General features: G+C 34.2%; 2 protein-coding genes across 4 annotated transcripts; one reads left to right on the top strand and one right to left on the bottom strand.

Annotated features, from left to right (window-relative positions):
* Positions 1–711: 711 nt before the first annotated feature.
* LOC134692775 (uncharacterized) lies at positions 712–18,930 on the top strand. 3 transcript variants are annotated; one of them, XM_063553303.1, is made up of 3 exons: positions 11,217–11,419; positions 12,503–12,765; positions 17,253–18,930. In XM_063553303.1, exon 3 carries the CDS (start codon positions 17,488–17,490, stop codon positions 18,724–18,726), a length of 1,239 nt encoding a protein of 412 aa, XP_063409373.1. In that variant the 5' UTR covers positions 11,217–11,419; positions 12,503–12,765; positions 17,253–17,487; the 3' UTR covers positions 18,727–18,930. The 3 variants fall into 3 exon arrangements, with proteins under 3 accessions (XP_063409374.1, XP_063409372.1, XP_063409373.1); XM_063553304.1 differs by lacking the exons at positions 11,217–11,419; positions 12,503–12,765 and adding an exon at positions 712–792; XM_063553302.1 differs by lacking the exon at positions 12,503–12,765 and having other exon boundaries at positions 11,190–11,419.
* LOC134692777 (G-protein coupled receptor 157-like) lies at positions 18,367–23,817 on the bottom strand. The gene is made up of 3 exons (XM_063553305.1): positions 22,819–23,817; positions 21,255–21,460; positions 18,367–19,969 (listed from the first exon to the last, which is right to left on the bottom strand). Exons 1-3 carry the CDS (start codon positions 23,279–23,281, stop codon positions 19,628–19,630), a joined length of 1,011 nt encoding a protein of 336 aa, XP_063409375.1. The 5' UTR covers positions 23,282–23,817; the 3' UTR covers positions 18,367–19,627.
* Positions 23,818–23,867: the final 50 nt, after the last annotated feature.

Genomic DNA, 23,867 nt, shown 5'->3' on the forward strand with positions numbered 1-23,867 from the left:
AATAAATAGTCAACGATCAATCTTACAGGGCGATGGATCATGTAATATGATTCTGTACACTACAAAATATAATATATAACAAGTCAAAAAGAGTACAACATCACCATAAAATAACTATAAAATATACAAATATTAGATATTTCGGATAACAGATATCCTTCTTCAATAATAGCACGATGTCAAATGAATCGTGTCAATTCAAATTGAGACTCTATCAAAATCTTGATTTATACAATTTAAGCGAACGCTGGAACAATTTTAAAATTTCCAAACACACCGCAAAGACTACAGAAATATGCCAAAAATAAAAATAGTTATTTACGATGTGAAATGGCACAACTTTAGATTTCCAAAGGATGTGACAGTTGAGATGTAATAACTGCATTGAGGGCAGTCCTCAAACAAAAAAATCAAAATAATCATCAAAATAATCAAAAATGTCCTTACCGATCCAGGATGGTATAAATTAGACAATGGTAGGGCAATAACAACGGAAACTACATATTAAAGCCTTCCAAACGAAGCTTAAATAATTGAACGTGGCAACGTACTTAAACATCATCCCGAATCAATGAAAACCTGTAATTTAAACGGTTAAATTACCGTTTAAATTACAGGTTTTCATTGATTCGGGATGATGTATAAGTACGTTGCCACATTCAATTATTTAAGCTCGATATACAAAACTTATTTTTTCAATCACTATTACACTGCTATTCGTTTGGAAGGCTTTAATATGTAGTTTCCGTTGTTATTGCCCTACCATTGTCTAATTTATACCATCCTGGATCGGTAAGGACATTTTTGATTATTTTGATGATTATTTTGATTTTTTTGTTTAAGGAATGCCCTCAATGCAGTTATTACATCTCAACTGTCACATCCTTTGGAAATCTAAAGTTGTGCCATTTCACATCGTAAATAACTATTTTTATTTTTGGCATATTTCTGTAGTCTTTGCGGTGTGTTTGGAAATTTTAAAATTGTTCCAGCGTTCGCTTAAATTGTATAAATCAAGATTTTGATAGAGTCTCAATTTGAATTGACACGATTCATTTGACATCGTGCTATTATTGAAGAAGGATATCTGTTATCCGAAATATCTAATATTTGTATATTTTATAGTTATTTTATGGTGATGTTGTACTCTTTTTGACTTGTTTTATATATATATATATATATATATATTACTAGTAAAACAAGTGTGGACACAGATGAGTGTGGATAGTGTGTTTGGATGTTTGACAGTGTCTTATGACAATAAAGTTCTATGTTTTCCTATATGGTGTTAATAACTGTGTTGCACGGTGACAACCGATCTGAGCATTAGGAGTGTTATTTATTTGATATTTGTTTTATGTTCAATACAGACATGGGGAGACAGTAATTACATTAGTTACCAAATGATTATGATAGAACATGTTCTACATCTTTGGTTTTGGATACATTTTGTAGCTGGGAATTGTTAATTTCTGTGTCGATTTGGTCTCTTGTGGAGAATTGTCTCATTGGCAATCATACCTCATCTTTTTTTATATGTATTTGCTTACTATTGGTATGGTTCTATTTACATTTCTTTGTGGTGGATCGTCAGTATCATTAGTAAAAAAAAAAATTAAAATGTCGAATTTCTTCCTCATTAGAATACATTTATTGGTTTTAAGTAATGACAATGGCTTAAGTCTGACATGATTATTGGGGCTAAATAAGATCGGAAGTAAACCTCTGTGCTGATTTATATCAATTCTTTATATCTCCTCCAAAGCTGGTCGAAGCAAAGACAAATTTTGACCAAAATAAAAATGATTTCACCAAAAGAACCTTTGTGAGCATGCTTCAAAGACTCATAACTGCTCCAAAAGTAATCTGATCGAATTTGAAGCATGTCAAGCAGATATCATCAACATCTACTTAATAAGTCTTAAAATATGTCTAAATACCTAAAAAGCTATTTAGTACTCAAAAGGTATTGCAAAATTATTCCTTTTCATTTTTTGTTTTGTTATATGGATACAAATATAAGTGATACATGTACCAATACAGTATTTGTTGTGGTATGCAAGTGTAGTAATTAGCATTTACTGTAACAATGTTAATTCACACAAATTAAGAAAAAACAAATGAATGGAACAGATACTCCGCAGGGTGCTGCTTTATACGACTGCAGAGGTGGAAACCTGAACGGTTGGGGCTAGTATGGACACAACATTCAAGCTAGATACAGCTCTGAATTTGGATTGTGGTTAAATAGTTGACACAACATAGGTTTCTGACACAGATTGAATGTGGTCTATAAAGAACTTCAACTTAAAAATTTTAAATTGGACATTTACCTATTTTGGTCCAATATCCAAAATCTAAATACATGGTTAAATTCAGAATATCATAGAACCCGAAGAATTCAATTTTTGATCGGACCAACTTGAAAACTGGGCCCATAATCAAAAATCTAAGTACATGTTAAGACTCACCATATCAAAGAACCCCAAAAATTCAATTTTTGTTAAAATCAAGCTGATTTTAAATTTGGACCCTTTGGACCTTAATGAAGATCAATTTAAAAACAGGACCAAAAATTAAGAATCTTAACACGGTTAGATTTGGCATATCAAAGAAGCACAATAATTCATTTTTTTTATGAAAGCAAACAAAGTTTAATTTTGGCCCCATATTCCTTGGGACCAAAACTCCCAAAAATAACCCAAACCTTCCTTTTGTGGTCATAAACCTTTATAGATTTCTATTAACTTATGCTAAAGGTATTGTTAAAAAAACCAAGAAAATGCTTATTTGGGACCTGTTTTTGGTTCCTAAATCCTACCCTGTTGGGACTAAAACTACCAAAATCTATTCCAACCCTCATTGTGTGGCCATAGACCTTATGTTAAAATATCATAGATTTCTGTTTACTAATACTTGAGTTATAGAGAAAAAACCAAGAACAATGCTAAATTTGGGCCCTTTTTCCTAAACTGTTGAGACCAAAATACCCAAAATCAATCCCAGCCTTCCTTTCATGGTCATAAACCTTGTGTCTAAATTTCATATATTTCTATTGACTTTTACTTAAGTTAGAGTGCTAAAACCAAATGTCTTTGGATGAAGACGATGACGCCAACGTGATACAAATGTACAACCAAAAAGTTTTCAATTTTTGTGGTGGTATAAAAATGATCTCAAATCAAATTTCTAATGGAGTTTGCAACAATAATTATTCAACTACTCATTTTAATAAAACATTAAGTATTAAAATATAAATGTCATACAGTCATGGTGATGATGCCCCCGCTAGCATTTAACGTTAAAAAGGTACATAAAGTGAAGCTGCCAAAAATTGAACTTAAACTGAGTTTAGAGGTAATAAGCATTATATACACATTTCACTAAATTTAGTTGAGACAAACTTGAGAAATTTTTCCATTTGTGAAAGGCCATAACCCTAGAATGATAATCAAAGTGCTTGTAATCACTGAATGGCTATTAAAAACTGCTTAAATTTATCAGTTGGTAGTAAAGTGAATTTTGCATTGTATAGTGTATATACATGTATAGCATTATTTTAAGTTGATTCAACTACTATTATGGACAGAGAAATCTAAACTCCAATTTTTAAAGAAGATTTCATAAAGCATTGGTTTTAGGTAATTCAACAACCATGGCATTCTGGACAAAGAAATAACTCAAATTTATTGTCTGGAATCTACAAAAATGTTTGTTTTTGGCCCTTAATTCCTAGACTGTTTAACCCATAACCCACAAAATAGACCTCAACCTTCTACTTATGGTATTCAATATTATGGTACAATTTCAGAACAATTGAAATACTTATACACAACTTTTTGTACGGACACTAGATTAATGCTTGTTTTGGTCACCCTTGGAACCCTTATTCCTAAACCTTAGGGACTATATATATAACCCCCCAAAACAATCCCAGGCTTCCTTTTATGATTATAAATATTACTGTGGATGCATTATTATTCTTTGGATACCAATTTTCGTGGCTTTTGTGGCTAGAGTCTTACCACGAAATTAAATGTTCAACGATTAACAAATTTTCTATATGCTTGTATGCAGACTTCGGCAAAACCACGAAATTAAATATCCATGAAAATGCAAACAGTGACTTTCTTTAATCCACGAAAATAAATGAATCCACAGTATGTTATAATTTTAAGGCTTCCTTTTTACTTATACTGAAGTTATTATCTGGAAACCATCCGTCTTGGGAAGACGACGACAGGATACATACATGTATTTCAACTGCAAAAATTTCTGTGGTTGTTTAAAAATTTCAAACATGTATGATGAAATATTGTTTTAGAAATTGATAAGCCTAGATATGCCTTATAATTTTTCCCTGCATAGTTGAAGGACCATTTACACTCAGAACCGATTCATCAGTAGGCAGCTAGTACAGATGTATTAAAACAACCTAGCATCATATTGCTAGTAGTGGTAGTAGCATTCTCGGGTAAATTTGTTCTTTTTTTTTATAATATATTTGGTTCAAATCAATATAGAATGCTTTTATCTCCCTAATACTTACATTGTAAATAGAGGTGATACTACTTTGACAAATCCTTGTACATGAGAGTTTTCTGTCAAATCTTTATTTCACAAAGAATGATTTGCATAACAATGAACTGAGCTCAAAGCAAAGTATTAAATAATACACTTAGACAAAGAGCTAAATTCAGTGATATACTTTGTACTACAGGTCCTTCATTAACATCCATCGACCAAAACCACATCTCAAAAACATTCCATACTACATGGTTGGATTCAGAAGTCCTGAAAAAGACATGATTTTTTTTATCATATTTTAAGTACATGTATATACACACAGGTTTAAACTTTCTTGTGGTACAATCATTCCGTATCTAGCAACTATCAATTTGATTCATGCACATATTGATATGTGTTGAGTTTACCTCTGTTGGAAATAAGAACACACAAACCTCCACCTAATTTTAGTCAACGGACAAAACATTCAAAACTATAAAATATTATCTAAGACTTGTCAGTGTCTATTTACCATTGCCACTGAATCATTGATATATGTACACATAATTATGTACATGCAAGACTAAAATTATAAAGTACACTAGAATAGACACATGGTATCGCAGGTCCATGACTAAGTTAACGTATATAACTATGTGCAAGCCTTATTTTAATATTAGTATTTTTATCTGATAAAGTTATGCCGATTAAACGATACACAGTTTTCTCTGCTTTCAAATCTTTCTGATTGAAACTGTCGAACTGGAACTTATCAATTATTGGTAATATTAATTATTTGAAAAACAAAAGTTCCTTGGATGGAGTATTTTTTTAATCAACACGAACAGCATTGTCATATACATACATGTATTAGTTGTAAATAAAATTGAATTCTTTGATTCGCTGTTATACGTCATGCGGGCTAACAAATTGAAAACTGTACCTATACGCCTTATTTTTTAGTATTTGTATTGTTACAATGTATCTTAGAAAGTCTAAACTGATTAAAATTTGACAATTTAGTAGTTTCAACCCTGTGGATACGACCCATACGCCTTATTTTTTAGTATTTGTATTGTTACAATGTATCTTAGAAAGTCTAAACTGATTAAAATTTGACAATTTAGTAGTTTCAACCCTGTGGATACGACCCATGTATATAGCATATTAATCCTGAATACACCGTTTGATGGTGCACCTGTCAGACGCGGAACGTACAAATAAGGTAATCGGTAACAGGTGAATATACTATTAATTTTTGGTATCGGTATCGGACTCGATCCAGAACTTCTTAATTATTGGCAATATTAATTACGTGGAAAACAAAAGGGCCTGGAGTGGTGTAATTTTTAATCTACACCTTTGTACTACATTAGTTATATATAAAGTCAAATTCTTTGATTCGTCGTTTTTTACGCGATGACGGCTGACAAATTGGACCTCGTAATTTTAGTATTATAGATATATAAGACTAAAACTGACACTCAGTCTTTACGATATCTTCATTCCCAAAGTCATTTTCAAATCTGACTTCATGGTAAAATAAGATTCCATATCTACAACCAATGAAAAGGAAATATCCCTCTAATAGACTAGCATTTAAATCACAGTTTTCGAAAATGGAAGCTAGGTCACCGTGGAACCTAGAACAAAACTAGAGGCTCTCAAGAGCCTGTATCGCTCACCTGATTCTACTTGGGTTTTTGAAATCATATAAAACAAGAATGTGTCCTCAGTACACGAATGCCCCACTCGCACTATCATTTTCTATATTCAGTGGACCGTGAAATTGGGGTAAAATCTCTAATTTGGCATTAAAATTAGAAAGATCATATCATAGGGAACATGTGTACCAAGTTTGAAGTCGATTGGACTTCAACTTCATCAAAAACTACCTCGACCAAAAACTTTAACCTGAAGCGGGACAGACGGACGAACGGACGAACGAACGGACGCACAGACCAGAAAACATAATGCCCCTCTACTATCGTAGGTGGGGCATAAAAATATAAAATTTGGCTAAAAGTGACAACACAACCTCATTTATAAGGAAAGGAACATGTTTAATTTCATTCAAAAGTCCCCCACTGGCGGCCATCTTGGATGACGGATCGGCTACAAAGTAACAACACTTGGTCAGCACCTCATAAGGAACATTCATGCCATGTTTGGTTTTATTCCATTCAGTGGTTCTCTAAAAGAAGTTATTTGTATGCATTTCCCATAGGGTCCTATGTTAAACTAAGTCCCCTGCTGGCGGCCATCTTGGATGATGGATCAGCAACAAAGTAACAACACTTGGTCAGCACCTCATAAGGAACATTCATGCAATGTTTGGTTTTATTCCATTCAGTGGTTCTCTAAAAGAAGTCATTTGTATGCATTTCCCATAGGGTCCTATGTTAAACTAAGTCCCCCGCTGGCGGCAATCTTGGATAATGGATCGGCTACAAAGTAACAACACTTGGTCAGCACCACATTAGGAACATTCATGCCATGTTTGATTTCATTCCATTCAGTGGTTCTCTAAAAGAAGTCATTTGTATGCATTTCCCATAGGGTCCTATGTTAAACTAAGTCCCACGCTGGCGGCCATCTTGGATGATGGATCAGCAACAAAGTAACAACACTTGGTCAGCACCTCATAAGGAACATTCATGCCATGTTTGGTTTCATTCCATTCAGTGGTTCACTAGAAGAAGTGATTTGTATGCATTTCCAATAGGGTCCTATGTTAAACTAAGTCCCCCGCTGGCGGCCATCTTGGATAATGGATCAGCTACAAAGTAACAACACTTGGTCAGCACTCCATAAGGAACATTCATGCTATGTTTGGTTTAATTCCATTTAGTGGTTCTCTAGAAGAAGTCATTTGTATGCATTTCCCATAGGGTCCTATGTTAAACTAAGTCCGCCACTGGCGGCCATCTTGGATGATGGATCGGCTACAAAGTAACAACACTTGGTCAGCACCCCATAAGGAACATTCATGCTATGTTTGGTTTTATTCCATTCAGTGGTTCTCTAAAAGAAGTCATTTGTATGCATTTCCCATAGGGTCCTATGTTAAACTAAGTCCCCTGCTGGGGGCCATCTTTGATGATGGATCCGCTACAAAGTAACAACACTTGGTCAGCACCACATAAGGAACATTCATGCCATGTTTGGTTTCTTTCCATTCAGTGGTTCACTAGAAGAAGTCATTTGTATGCATTTCCAATAGGGTCCTATGTTAAACTAAGTCCCCGCTGGCGGCCATCTTGGATAATGGATCGGCTACAAAGTAACAACAATTGGTCAGCACTCCATAAGGAACATTCATGCAATGTTTGGTTTCATTCCATTTAGTGGTTCTCTAAAAGAAGTCATTTGTATGCATTTCCCATAGGGTCCTATGTTAAACTAAGTCCCCCGCTGGCGGCCATCTTGGATGATGGATCGGCTACAAAGTAACAACACTTGGTCAGCACCCCATAAGGATAATTCATGCTATGTTTGGTTTTATTCCATTCAGTGTTTCTCTAAAAGAAGTCATTTGTATGCATTTCCCATAGGGTCCTATGTTAAACTAAGTCCCCGGCTGGCGGCCATCTTGGATGATGGATCGGCAACAAAGTAACAACACTTGGTCAGCACCTCATAAGGAACATTCATGCCATGTTTGGTTTCATTCCATTCAGTGGTTCTCTAAAAGAAGTCATTTGTATGCATTTCCCATAGCGTTCTATGTTAAACTAAGTCCCCCGCTGGCGGCCATCTTGGATGATGGATCGGCTACAAAGTAACAACACTTGGTCAGCACCTCATAAGGAACATTCATGCCATGTTTGGTTCCATTCCATTCAGTGGTTCTCTAGAAGAAGTTCAAAATGTAAATTGTTAACGACGACGACGACGGACGACGACGGACGACGGACGCCAAGTGTTGAGAAAAGCTCACTTGGCCCTTCGGGCCAGGTGAGCTAAAAAAGGGAAACAATATATCTTAAATATTTCAAATGCATGTACATGAAATAATAAATATTAATCTCTAAAATTCACCATATTGTTCCCTTTTTTATCTTCTGTTCGATACTGTATATCCAATGGCGAATCCAGAAATTTTCTAAAGTGGGAGCCCACTGACTGACCTAAGAGGGGGCTCGCTCCAGTCACGATTCAGTGATTCCCTATATAAGCAACCAAATTTTTTCTCAAAAAGCAGGGGCCCACCCCCCCCCCCCCCCCCCCCCCCTAAATCCACCTCTGATATCAACCTCTAGATGTCTTTCAATTACATTCAGTTTAGTGTGGGTTGATGTTTGATTGTTGTACATGTTACAATTACATTCAGTTTAGTGTGGGTTGATGTTTGATTGTTCAGTGTTGTACATGTTACAATGAGCAAAGCCCATACCGCAGTCAGCTATAAAAGGCCCTGATAAGACAATGTAAAACAATTCAAACGAGAAAACTAACATGTCTGTTTAAGGTTACATCATCAAAATATGTAGGGTAGGTAGGTAGGTCGGTATTTTCTTATTATTATTTTGTCCATTTTATTTTTTGTGCCATGATTTTGAATTGTGTGGTCCGAGTTGTCCATGGGGCGAGAGTTCCCCTATTTATAATGATTGGATTATTTCTTACGACGGCAATAAAATGGCTTAGGGTGGGTGCTCAAAATAGGATCGGTCAGGTACCCATAATCAAACATATATTTTTTTGGCCTTACCGAGAGCACCATTGAAGTATATACAAATCACGGATCGGATACGCATCAACTATGTAAGACCTAATTTCAACACCCCTAAACAGTGAATATTTTTATCGCAAACAGTAGAATTTTATTACATAATGTGAAATGTGTGGGATTGTGCAGCACGTGTCATCATTACATGTGTCCCTTCGCGGCCTTCAGTTTTGATTATAGACTAGAGACGAGACTAAATGCGTACAAACCTGATGTCAAATGAAGATATACGGAATTTAAATAACGTTGATCCTTTAAATGTACGAAACACAAACACATATGACAATTGTTCACATGAATAGATAGTAAAATTTTCCAAATGAACATCCATTAAAATTATTTAAGTCTCTGATGAATATTTCCCGCGCAAATGTCATGGAATAGACCAAAACGAATTTTAGGTGTGTGTTGTCATTCAAAAATTCGGGTCAATGAACACAGTTAGATTAAATATATAAATATGTTAACTATATTTATATTGGTTTTTCAGAAAAGTGACTTTACCAGATTTTTTTTGTGGCAAACAACGGTAAATAGCCTATATCATCTTGACATGATATATGAAAACCCCTTAAGCATAATGGTGTGTGTATGGAATAGTCCATGGAATTGTCCAAACCGATACAGGTGAAATACGTAGAATAATATTGCTGTGTCTATTGTGGACACAGTAATAAAATCAGATTTAAGATCCTTATGAGCCCGTAGTAAAGTAAGAAAAAACTGTAAAAAGCCTTATTAAATAGAATTTGCTCGATTAACCTTGAAGTGAAGACTAATAAAAATTTGCGTGTATAGTGAACCCCCTAAATAAAATAATACTGTGTTCTAGACCACTTCCCCTTTCGGTGATCTACAGAAATGATTTTTTACTATATAGTATGTTAAATAAATACTTCGTGTATTGTATCAGAGGTCCTTGTTTAATTCCTACAAGCAGGTAACACCTCCCGAAACGAGGGCTTATTTTAATAAGCTAGAGCTAGTTAAAGGAGGCAAGGATTTGTATAGTTAGTCTTAATATACAAATCCTTGGAGGCGGGGATAATGTCTCTGCACAATGCTAGGCGCAATCGGAACAACTCGGCCTTTCTGGTTGCACGAAGAAATAACCTCGTATGCATTAGGCGGAGGAATCATTGTCCGGAAAATTTTCCGATTCGATTCAAAATTATATTTTTTCGACTGGACTGGTACATTTTTTTTACCACTACTGATTTAACTTGCTCCTGTCCGGAAAATTTTCCGATCCGATTGAATTTTATATTTTTTCGACTGGAATGGTATAATTTTTTTACCATTACTTATTTACTTTGCTCCTTCTTTCGCGCCAAAATATTTGGCAGAGTTAAAGTTCTTGATTACTGTGATATGTAACCAAATTATAGCGCCACCTGGAGGATAGAACTTCTTTGTGTCGCGGATCACTACAATTCCGGCCAACAATTTAAGAAGAATTTCTCCGTAGTGCATACGAGGCTATTGTACTGCGTAGCGAGAATGGCCGAGTAGTTACGATTGTGCTAGGCGGTGTTGTAGAAGTTAGAAAAAAAAGTACAGGTTCCAGCCTTGGCGCCGGGAAGGATGTTACGAATCAAATCTACTTAACATCGTTACGTTGATTTTCTAGGCACTTTGTATATTACTAGTTAAAGTTATGTATTTCATCTTATATATGGGAAAGGATTTAACATCTGGACTTTGTTCAAATCATTTGTTTCATATTTGATTTGAACAATAAAATACTTTGAATTGCATTGAATAACATGTTATATATATATATATATATATATATAAAGTCAGAGTCATATAATACATTGTATTATATGTCTCTGATAATGTGTATGTATTATGATGAATCTAAGATTGTTATAACAATTAACTCAGATTGAACCGATAAAAGCTTAAAGATTAAACGGAATTTTAATGTCAATGTTAAAGCGTACGTAACAACAAATCATGTTATGTAACAACCAATTATGTCAGTCAGCTGTAAATTTGTATGTCCCGTATGTAAGAGTAAGAGAAAGATTATCCCTTTATTCATTCAGCCATTAAAAAAGGTACAAGAAAATTGTATTCACAATATTGATATACAGTTTATTGATAGTGATTTAACCAAGGCAATACCCACAAGATAGATAGACAGTTAATTGGAAGTGATTTAACCAAGGCGACAAAGTAAGTCATATTCAATTTGTCAAATTTTAAAATTAATTACGGAAATCATAGTAAGATGACGGAACTGTACATTTTTTTTTATATTTTCTCAAATTTGTTTGGTCATTTGAGACTGTCAAGCAGAGCTCCTACATTCAAGAAATTACAAGATGCCAGACGGAAAAATTACCAATGAACCCCAAATATCCACAAAACGTACAGTTTAGTGCCTATGTAACGGTTTATTTCTTTCTCTGTGATATTTTATCCTGAGGATAATTTAACACGGTAATTTTTTTCCAGACATGGTATTTCACAGGTAGAATTTTTCCGGAGGAGTGAAAATCTATCTGTGTTATGCGGATAGTATGTACCGGTATATATTTGCCGTATCATATTTCACAGAACCTTGTGAAATATACTCCCAATAACTAGCATGTAAGTTACTCGCAATCAATATATACCTGACTTTAATTATAAAATGTTTCACAAAGGTAGAACAAATTTGCATAATTTATCAAAGGGAGGTAATTATGAGCAATTTATATTTTTAAAGATATTCAATATAATATATTTCTGAATCTATTTCATAGTGAAATTTTTCTTTGAATCTTATTTTTTATATATTCATTTATATAACAAAATGACTTATAAAATTAATTTTTGATAAGACAGATATAATTTCACAGGTAAATACTATCCAGCTGTTAAAACTGCTTTTGCTAATTTCACGGCAAAGGAAGAAATATCCCAGGGAAATATTTTCCTCCGGATAAAAAAATAACAACAATTACTGTGACATTTTTTCCTCCGGATCAAATTTCACCCGGATATAATTTTGCTTTACACCTACACTGTGTTGGTAACAAGTTACATGTATTTTGTCTTTTTTGTTTGTTAGGCCAAAGACGTTTAAATGGTCTCATATATTATTTCTTTTTTACTTTAAATGCCACAAATTTATGGATAATGAAAAAAAATGAAAAAAAAATCCATTTATTTTTAAGGTTGTCATGGCAGTAGTAGGCTTGAAATTTACCAATTTTTCGGATGTACATGAATATATATGTAATTCAATTAGTGTATTTTTTTATTAAATCTCAGAAAAGGTGACAGATTTAATCAGTTAAAAATCGATACAAATGATGTCACAGCTATTAGTGGACAATTATATTGTCTCTGTAAACTGAGTGATATTTGACAATGAGACCTTTTGTAATCTTTTCATTGAGCCGACTCTTAATAATTAAGACTTTAATTTGCCGGCTAACACATTAGATAAAAGTTCACCTGTAGCCTTAATTTTGGATATACTATAATTTCCACTTTTGAACCACATAAAAGCAGTGACTGGTGCAGTTGAAAAGGTTAGAACAATATTTCATTTGTTTAAATAATTTGGGAATAATGTAAATTGAATAAATCCGCGTTACAGCTAATTTCCTACTGTGTGTAGATGAAGACTTTGGTTGTTTGCTTTTTTGTATAAAGGTTGAATTTGATTATTTGAGTATGTCCAATCGGGCGCATTGCATTTTCGCCAATTTTTGAAAATTACAATCTTTAATTTGCGCCATAAGGTTATATTTCACTCGCGCCATAAAATAGAAACATTTGCGCCATTTAACAGGTAATTAAGGTAAGATATAACGGGAAAGTTAAGTATTCGTTGCTCTAAAAGGTTTGTCTCTTCAGTATTTTCCCCTGGATTATTGAGTGAGTTCAATGCCATACTCATTTCTGAAACTGAGAGTCACTAATGTTTATTATTAAAAATATAATGTTCACATGCTCGAGGTTTCAAAATTGACATTTTCAACTTAGACATAAACCATTGTGTAAACAGAAGAATTTAGTCCATAATTTTTTATGACCACACATTTAGGTTATCATTAGAATATATGTTCTGAAAATTGAAGACAAGTCGTTTAGTGGGAACCCAAATAAAATAAAACCTTGCATAGCCTGTTTAACAATTGACATGGACTGCAAGTCTATCTTTTGGATCAATATGGTATGCATATGAGAGGGGGGTTTTCCAGACATGAATACATCAGGATCGTCGCTTACAAGTTTTGTGCCAGGATAGACTTATTACTTTACTATTGTGCATCATGGTTAGAACTGTTCCAATGTATTACTCCAGTATTTATTATCAAAAGCCCTTTTTTAAAATATGTGTTTTATACTATTTACCTTTGATATTGGCGCAAATGAAAGGTTTTATTTTGGCGCAAATGATTTGTTTTTGGCGCAAATGAAATTCCAAATGGTGCAAAAGCAAAGCACCGGTCCAATCAAATCTAAATAAGATGTATGCTGGTTTAAGTTCGTCTAGTTATATTGATTGCAGATGTCTATATCAATTTCAATGCATGAGAAAATGTTAATACAAATAAAGCAAAAAAGTCAACCAAAATATTTATTTACATGCACTAGGAAATAAGCTGTAATATATTTGTAAACTAGTATATCAGTATTAAATTGAATATGCCACCATTTGTTGTGATACTGTGTATATGCCACCATTTGTTGTGATACTGTGTATATGTCACCATTTGTTGTGATACTGTGAATATGTCACCATTTGTTGTGATACTGTGAATAAGTAACCACTTGTTGTGGTACTGTGAATATGTCACCATTTATTGTTATGCTGTGAATATGTCATCATTTATTGTGATACTGAAAATAAGTCACCTTTTATTGTGATACTGTGAATATGTCACAATTTGTTGTGATACAGTGAATTTGTCACCATTTATTATGATACTGTGAATAAGTCACCATTGGTTGTGATACTGTGAATAAGTCACCATTGGTTGTGATACTGTGTATATGTCACCATTTATTGTGATACTGTGAATATCACCATTTGTTGTGATACTGTTAATATGTCACCATTTGTTGTGATACTGTCAATATGTCACCATTTATTGTGATACTGTTAATATGTCACCATTTGTTGTGATTACTGTGTATATGTCACCATTTATTGTGATACTGTGTATATGTCACCATTTGTTGTGATACCGTCAATATGTCACCATTTGTTGTGATACTGTCAATATGTCACCATTTGTTGTGATACTGTGTATATGTCACCATTTGTTGTGATACCGTCAATATGTCACCATTTGTTGTGATACTGTCAATATGTCACCATTTGTTGTGATACTGTCAATATGTCACCATTTGTTGTGATACTGTCAATATGTCACCATTTGTTGTGATACTGTCAATATGTCACCATTTGTTGTGATACTGTCAATATGTCACCATTTGTTGTGATACTGTGTATATGTCACCATTTGTTGTGATACTGTCAATAAGTCACCATTTGTTGTGATACTGTGTATATGTCACCATTTGTTGTGATACTGTCGATATGTCACCATTTGTTGTGATACTGTCAATATGTCACCATTTGTTGTGATACTGTCAATATGTCACCATTTGTTGTGATACTGTGAATAAGTCACCATTTGTTGTGATACTGTGAATATGTCACCATTTGTTGTGATACTGTGTATATGCCACCATTTGTTTGATACTGTCAATATGCCACCATTTGTTGTGATACTGTAAATAAGTTACCATTTGTTGTGATACTGTCAATATGTCCCCATTTGTTGTGATACTGTGTATATGTCGCCATTTGTTGTGATACTGTGAATATGTCACCATTTGTTGTGATACTGTGAATAAGTCACCATTTGTTGTGATACTGTGAATATGTCACCATTCATTGTGATACTGTGATAGTCACCATTTGTTGTGATACTGTGAATAGGTCACCATTTATTGTGATACTGTGTATATGTCACCATTTGTTGTGATACTGTGTATATTTCACCATTATTGTGATACTGTGATTGTAACCATTTGTTGTGATACTGTGTATATGTCACCATTTATTGTGATACTGTGAATTTCACCATTTGTTGTGATACTGTTAATATGTCACCATGTCACCATTTATTGTGATAGTGTGAATAAGTCACCATTTGTTGTGATACTGTGGTGTCACCATATATTGTGATACTGTGAATGTCACCATTTGTTGTGATACTGTTGATATGTCACCATGTCACCATTTACTGTGACACTGTGTATATGTCACCATTTGTTGTGATACTGTGAATATGTCACCATTTATAATGTTACTGTGAATGTCACCATTTATTGTGATACTGTGTATATGTCACCATTTGTTGTGTTACTGTGAATACGTCACCATTTGTTGTGATACTGTGTATATGTCACCATTTGTTGTGCTACTGTGAATATGTCACCATTTATTGTGATACTGTGATTATGTCACCATTTCTTGTAATAATGTGAATATGCATTGGCGGATCAAGGGGGTTCCATGGATTGGAACCCTCCTTTTTGATGGCCGATCACTGAGTTTGGATGGGGAAATATAGTTTGACCCCCCCCCCCCCCCCCCCTTTTTTTTTGTCCTTGGTTGGGAACCCCCTTTTGAAAATGGCTGGATCCGCCCCTGTTTTGTCACCATTTGTTGTGATATTGTGAATATTTCACCATTTATTTGTTATTTGCTTCACGCCCAGTAGCATGCATTTCATAACTTAACTATCCAGGGAATTAATCTATTAAGTAGATAGGCATTTACATTCTTAATTGACCAAGATTGTCAGTTTTCCTATGAATGAATGCATTTTATTTCTCATACAATTTACATAGTTACAGTTTATTTCTCTATACATAGTCAAAATGATGGTTTATTGTCGAGCCTGCAACTTTTGTTGCAGAAAGCTCGACATAGGGATAGTGATCCGGCGGCGGCGTTAGCTAACTTCGTTAAAGCTATATATTTTAGCTTCATACTTTGTATATGGATGCCTCATGTTACGAACTTTCCGTCAGTCACATGTCCAACGTCCTTGACCTCATTTTCAAGGTTCAGTAATTATAGTTAAGTTTTTGTGTTTTGGTCTGTTTTTCTTATACTATATGCTACAGGTCTATTATATTTGGTGAATGGAATGATTGTAAGGTATAAATGACTAGTTGACAGGTGTCCGATCTGACCATGACATCATGTCATGGTTCAGTGGTCAAAGTTATTTTTTATAGTTTTGATCTATTTTTCGAATACCATATGCAAAAGGTCAACTTTATTTTGTGTATGGAAATATTTTATGATCTCATATTATGTCAGTCACGGAGATTTTATTTGACCTTGACCTCATTTTCATGGTTCATTGATCAATGTTTAGTTTTCTTGGTTAACTGATGTTGAGTTTATGTGATAGCTTTATATTTAGAACTATCAACATTATATCAATGATTAGTAAAGAAGGCGAGACATTTCAGCATGTGGACTCTTGTTGAGAATAAAGATATTTACAGAATATATATGTATAAACAATTACATTAAATATTAAAGCACATGTGAACAATTCAAAAATAAACATCAAATTACTAACTAACCTATCGAAGGTCGGTGGTTTATTTCTCCGGGCACTCCGACTTTCTCCACCAATAAAAACTGGTGCTCAAAAACGCGTTAAAACACCAGAAATGTAAATTCAAATCATTCAATTTGGTTTAACAATGATGAAGGGCGATAAGTCTAAGCTGACACTTCGGATATCTATGCTACTTGGTCAGGAGCCTTTTTATGATCAAAAGTCAGGGTCCATGGACAAGATAACGAAAATATATTTGATTGGCAAATATTATTATACGTTCACAGTGACCACAGCAATCAAAAGCAAAACCGTAGATTTCCGTGGAACCATTGATACTTTTTTTTATTGTATTGATAAAACTCCTGGTGTTCTTTCTAGATTGTACTTTAATTTGTTTTATCTTTATTTTTCAGGTGCCCACCATTTACCGTCATTTAAATTGAACAACTGCTTGATGTGTAAAGGGTACATGCAAAGACAACCTATTCTCTATATTTCTTGATTATTTCAACCAATCAGATTTGAGCAGATATACTCCGTTTTCCAGTGGTATGGCATTGAGATTTTCCCGGGTCTACCTAGACTGATTGTAAGCGGACATTGTGTTTAGGAACTTCCAAATTCACTCTTGAATAGGAACGTGTTACCATGCTGAGCAATATTAGTAATCAAAGTTATGATTTACATTGTGATTGTGACTATGGAAACGACTATATATGTGAGCAAAGTGAATTATTTATTCCAGCTGCATGGATAACCATCACACAACCCTGTTTAACAGTTGAATGCGCATTAGTCAACATTTTTATTATCGCAATAATTTTACGTCCTAAAAATAGAACGCCATCAACAATTCTGTTGTCATCACTAGCCGCTTCGGACTGTTTGACAACCATATTAGCACCAATACCATATCTAATGGGATACGCATTTAACTTTGACGACCTCATAATTGCCGAAGATTCAATTTTGGGCGGATGGATATGGCCAGAACTATACTCCAATTGTATTATATTGACGCCTCTTTCCCTGACCTCTTCAGGGTTTCATATGATGTCAGTTTGTTTTACTTTTATGTTAAACATTCAAAAGGTTATTGCTCTGCAATTTCCACTCTGGACTATGAAGAATATGGGAAATAAGGCAACACTATTAGCAATATGTCCATTTGTGCTTGCCGTTTTTGGATTTAATATATGGCGTACAATTACAGGAAATGGATATTATTTCGAAGGGAAGAACGGTGTTTGTTGTATAGTTAAATATAAGAGCCAAATAAATGAATCCTTACTATTTATGAATATATGTCTTATGTTTATAACGCTTGTGATAATATTATGCACGATATATATTTGTTGGAAGCTAAGAACTCTTGGAAAAAACATTCAGATTCCGAACGTCAGTAAAAACAGCAAGAAGATCCCGAACGTTGGGGAAAACAGCACGACGACTCCTAACGCTAGGGGAAACACTCCAAAGATTCCGAACGCTAAAAGAAACAGCCAAATTATTTCCAGAGCTAACAGAAACAGTATGAAGATTCAGAACCCAAAGGCCCAAGCAAAGGTTCGCCGGTCTGCTTTCATAGTGGTTTTTATATCGACGGTATTTATACTGTCTGAAGTGCTTAATTACTTATGGACTATCAACCAATCAGGATTATTGCCATTCAGTCATTCTCTAGACCAGCTATGTGACTCTTTGATGATATTAAGTTGGCAGTTCGGATTTTCTGTAAATTTCATTGTCTATTTTATAATGAGCGCGAAATTGAGGAAAACACTGCAGGCATTTCTTGTCAAATTATTTCACTGTAATAAAAGAAAGAAAGGTGAAAACATTTTTTCAAGCACCATTACATCAACTCCTAATTCTGCGATTATCTGATCAGGGTCAGTCAACTTCCGGAAATCTACTATTGCGATGTCATCAACAGTTTAAATTATGGTTACAGCGGAGTTTAAAAAGTGACTATAACTATGGACAGTTTATAAATATCGAACTATTACACTAATTTTTATTTCTATAAATGTTATTTACAAATGTGACCCTCCTATTTGAAGATGTTATTAAACTTAAGTATTCAGCTCATTCATGAAAAATTATAAAAAAGAATCATTGAAATGTAAAGTAACATAGGCAATCTTTTATGAATATTCACAGTCTTCTGTGCTACAATCATACATCAACCTAACCCGAATAATTCAGTCCGCTTATCTACGATTACTACATTAACCCCGCAAGAAGGGGAGATGGAGTACGAGGAGGGACTGAATTATTCGGGTAAACATCAACCCATTCGTGTCCACTCGGCCGATTCCGTACCTTCGAGCGTAGCGGATTGACCCGAGGATTGCCGATCGATGTCAACAATGTGCTTTGTCATTTACCATCAGTACTAATTAAGCAGGTGCCAACTACCAAAAAACTATATTACAGTTAGTAGTTATTGTGCCACAAAAATAATATGCAAATAAACTATTACATAGATTTCACAAGTAGACTATTTACCGGATTTGATATCACATAAGCAACACGACGGGTGCCACATGTGGAGCAGGATCTGCTTACCCTCCCGGAGCACCTGAGATCACCCCTAGTTTTTGGTGGGGTTCGTGTTGTTTATTCTTTGGTTTTCTATGTTGTGTCATTTGTACTATTGTTTGTCTGTTTGCCTTTTTTTCATTTTTAGCCATGACGTTGTCAGTCTGTTTAAGATTTATCAGTTTGACTGTCCCTTTGGTATCTTTCGTCCCTCTTTTATAAACCAGTAACACATTCACAACATTCAAGCAACAACTGAATCAAGTCTGTGGTAACTTTGTCGACGACGATAGGTCAGCAATGAATTGCGAATAACAGGGTCTAAAAGGCAAAATAAAATACATGAGAAGAAAGCCTGTGAAGAATCCCCGAAACACTGAATATAGAAAAATATTTTGTCGAACTTTGTATAATTTTCGAGTTGGTCTTTGGTATGATGTTTATACATTGCAACACCAAATCTAATTGTTCCCCAAATCCGCAGAACATAGATTATTAGCCACAGTGTCAAATAATTCTCATCTGATGGTCTGAGGTTGTCAGATAAATCCACAAAACTCAACCGAGCTTGTTTTCGTTCTTTTCTCTAAAAACAGAAAATAAGAAAGATAAACATTATGCATTGATTAAGCTTAGCTGCAAAATAAAAACAAACTCGACGACAAAATGAATATTGCATACTTTTTTTGAGAATTTGAATGTACATAAGACGACGTTACATTTTACCTTAGCAACAGTATCTGAGAGCGAAGAGATTTCTGGGACTCTTCTGGTATTGAAATAAAACGATTCAAACATCAGAGTTGTCTCTCTTATTTCGTTAAAAATGCAGACTGTATCGTACAAAAATTCCAAAATCAAATCACGTATTTGTGTTGCATAATTGATATAAAAATGGAGATGTGGTTTGATTACCAAAGAACATTTTAAAAATAATCCAAAGATTGCGCTTTTCTCACTTGCTATATTTTGAATAACATATCTTCATAGGACAGTTTTTCCCGCCGAAACTGACCTTCTGTGAAAATATATAAAATAATCAGAACTATTGAAATATTTGTTCGTTGTTGCTCAGCAATGATGACCAAGATTATGCTGAGATTAATTTTTCCAAAGTTTTGGTTTGAGTCTAAACGATCTCATGATCATAAATTCATGAACCAAAATTGACTAGCAGGCAACACAAAGATAATATACAACTTCCGTCCCTAATGTAAGGTATGGATATTTCACCTCTTTATAAGATATTAACTTTACTAGCAAAGAATATAGCATAGTTGTAACAACAGTACTTAAGCGTTGCCCTTTTCAAATGAGTTACGAATACTTAAAATACAACAAAGAAAAAATAAGTAAATATTGCAAATAACAATAAACGACAACCACTGAAATGCATGTTCCTCTTGGCTTTGGGCAGGCACTTTTTACAGTTCGTTCATATGGTGCACTGTATGGATACCGCTAACATGTTTAAACTGACACATTATGTATGTATTTGCCTGTCCCAACATATGTCATTCCGAGCCTTTTATATCTGACTACGCGGTATGGGCTTTGCTCATTGATGATGGCCGTACAGTGACATATAGTTGTTAATTTCTGTGTTATCTGGTCTCCTGCGAAGTGTTGTCTCAATTGTCATCATACCTGTCATACCTCATCTTCTTTTTATACATAAAGAATGGTGGCGGGGTTTAACATGTGTGTAAGTGCCCCTCCATCAAATAGCATAGCAATCAGTACATGTTAAATGTCTTATCAGGGAAAAGACGGACGAAAAAGTTATATATTATAATACATTATTCAGAAGTATATATACAAACAAATCATGTTTCTTTTACTAAAAAAAATAAAAGATTAAAATATTTCACCTTCTGTATCATATACCCCTTTAAAAGAATATACGAAGCTCCAGTTAGAAGGTACATGAGTAGTTCCCAGCCTTTCCCCGTCACCATCATCCAGAAAAACTGTTCTGCAGGAGTAAGGCATGCTGAGATCCAGCACCACAGACCACTGCCCACCCTGTAGTCCTCACCTATAACACCATGGAGCATTGCTAGTATTACTATAACAACTGTAAACAAAAAATAAAAAAAGATCTACTCGAGTATGATGTTGAATTGATTTCAGTGATGTCTTACTTCCAATGACAAACATTACAGGCGTATTCAAGATGATTACGTCGTGCTTTTTTTATTAGCCTGAAGTGAACTTTTTTTAACATCACAAGGTAATGGTCTCATTTATAAATCAGTATCCTAGACACATTTTGTTACTGCAAGTCTTTCAATCTTTGTTCTGCTCTGCGTTCTTAACGGAGAAATGGCATTCTGAACGTTTTTTGTTTAACTTGTACACTCGCTTGCATTGAAGAAAGTATATTTCTGTTGTATGCTACCATAAAGCCACTGAGACATTAATAGATTGATAAAATAGGAATTTATGCGAATGTTACTTTTCGGGCTTAAATTAATGAAATTCTAAATAGAAAATGATTCAATATAGGCTGAGAACGTAAAACATAGACAAAAAAGGAAATCAGCAGTCAGAAAAATAAACGAATAAAGACTTGTTCGCCAAGAATCTATTCACATATCAGTACATTAATAAAATTGAGAATCGGAAATGAAGAATGTGTCATAGAGACAAAAAAACTGGCCAAAGAGCAGATAACAGCCAAAGGCCATCTTTTCTCATAGTTTGTTATATTCAAATAGAAATGGTCAACTAACAGTGTGTGTTGTTATACTTTTTTTTTTTATTCATTCTAATTTTACTTTTTATCAGGTTACTTCCCTCTTAACATATAATAACCAATAGCATCTTTGTTGAAAACAGACAAAAAAGGATAAAATCTATTGTTTTGCGTTTGCAAGGCAGGTAAAAACTATAGACAACAACTTTGCATTAAAATATAACTTGCGATAAGATAATAGTTTTTGCTCCATGTCGTTAACCATATAGTGACTTCGAGTTGACGAACAGCAATGAAGGCGTTGTTAATTTGCGTTAGGTTTCTTCTTTTTACATGTAGATATAATGCGTCATACGCAATATCTTTTTCTTTTCCCTAAAACTTTTTATCGCCAATGACTTAGGCAGAAAACCAAATATCTTTACTTAATAATCGGAAAGTATACAGTTCATTTGTATTTCCTACGTAGCATAGATCGTTGACCTTGGTTTTCTTCCTGTTTCTATAATATAACTTGTACAAATGTGTTTTCCAAAGTGTAAAGTGATCAAAATACAATGATCTGATTTTGGTCATTTAATCGATTAAATCATACAAAAAATTAAGATTTAAAACAGAATATGTGGTATAATTACCACTTTGACAACTCTCCACAAAAGATCAAATGACACAGGAGTTAACCACTATAGGTCACCGAACGGCCTTCAACGATGAGCAAATCATAATAGTATACTTACGAGGCACTCCCCATGCTACACCATGAACACAGAGCCTCAAAGTGAAATAATGTTCTCTCGTTTTGAAAACAACACTCGTTAGCAAATGAAATGCTATGATTGTAGTCCAGAAAAATGAACATAAGTTTGCCCAAGTCTGGACACTGCCATGAATCAGACAAAGGTAATCACATTCTGTACTAGGGCAGGCTATTTCTATTATTTCTGATTTTCCATATTTTACGGCGTACCGGACGTTTCCAACAGTGGAACTTATCGCCATGATGAAATCAGCTATAGTTAAACATACTAGTAACTTTCTTGTCTCGTTCCTTGCCTCATCGGCCAAACTAAATGTAATGAAGATAAACAACGCTCCAACTATCGATAACGGTGCTGATATAAGAGTTAGTACGAGCGGTAGCGTGTCGTACGGATCCTGGTAAATATTCGTATATATAACAGTAGAATTATCATTTCCCATTCTGACAAATGGTAAGAGGATTTTAATACGTACTAGTAGTGGTGTACAAGTATGCACTTGTAATAATGATAATTATGATCAAATCCAAAGTTACACAATTTGGTTGTGCGTCTAACAGAGGCGAATTTACAGAATATGTAACAGGTAACAGAGCTTTATTCATCAGCATTCAAAAATTGACGAAAAAGATGGTGTATTCTCTCCTATTCACATTATGATATTGATATATTCCAATTCAAACAATTTCGACTTAGTATCTGCCTTTATATAATTGGTTTTGAGTCAGATGCCCGTATGTTGAACGGGAGATAACTATACTAGGTGTCCACTGTGTAAAGCAGAATCTTCATGAAGACACTAGTCATCTTTACATGTAAAATGTCGTTTTTTTTCAGTCCAGAAGTTGCTTGTTTGTTCGGGTTACGTTCGTTCAAGAAGAGAGCACAATTGTATTAATTTTTTGTAGCTCTCTAAAGTCGTTTAAAAATATAAGTTGTAATTTCCAAAAATCAAATGATGACAGAATGAGGAAGATGCATCTATTAAAAAACGGAAATGAACGAAAATGAACGGAAACAATTTAAAT

Source organism: Mytilus trossulus, chromosome 12, assembly GCF_036588685.1.
Source record: "Mytilus trossulus isolate FHL-02 chromosome 12, PNRI_Mtr1.1.1.hap1, whole genome shotgun sequence".
NCBI classification, from domain to species: domain Eukaryota; kingdom Metazoa; phylum Mollusca; class Bivalvia; order Mytilida; family Mytilidae; genus Mytilus; species Mytilus trossulus.

Excerpts from the sequence above, each read along its gene's own strand:
- LOC134692775 (XM_063553304.1), top strand. The coding sequence starts at position 17,488 with ATGCTGAGCAATATTAGTAATCAAAGTTATGATTTACATTGTGATTGT.
- LOC134692777 (XM_063553305.1), bottom strand. The coding sequence starts at position 23,281 with ATGGGAAATGATAATTCTACTGTTATATATACGAATATTTACCAGGAT. Across the intron at positions 21,461-22,818 it reads TGTAGCATGGGGAGTGCCTC|TTGTTATAGTAATACTAGCA; the intron begins GTAAGTATACTA and ends TTTTGTTTACAG. Across the intron at positions 19,970-21,254 it reads AGGGGTATATGATACAGAAG|AGAAAAGAACGAAAACAAGC; the intron begins GTGAAATATTTT and ends TTCTGTTTTTAG.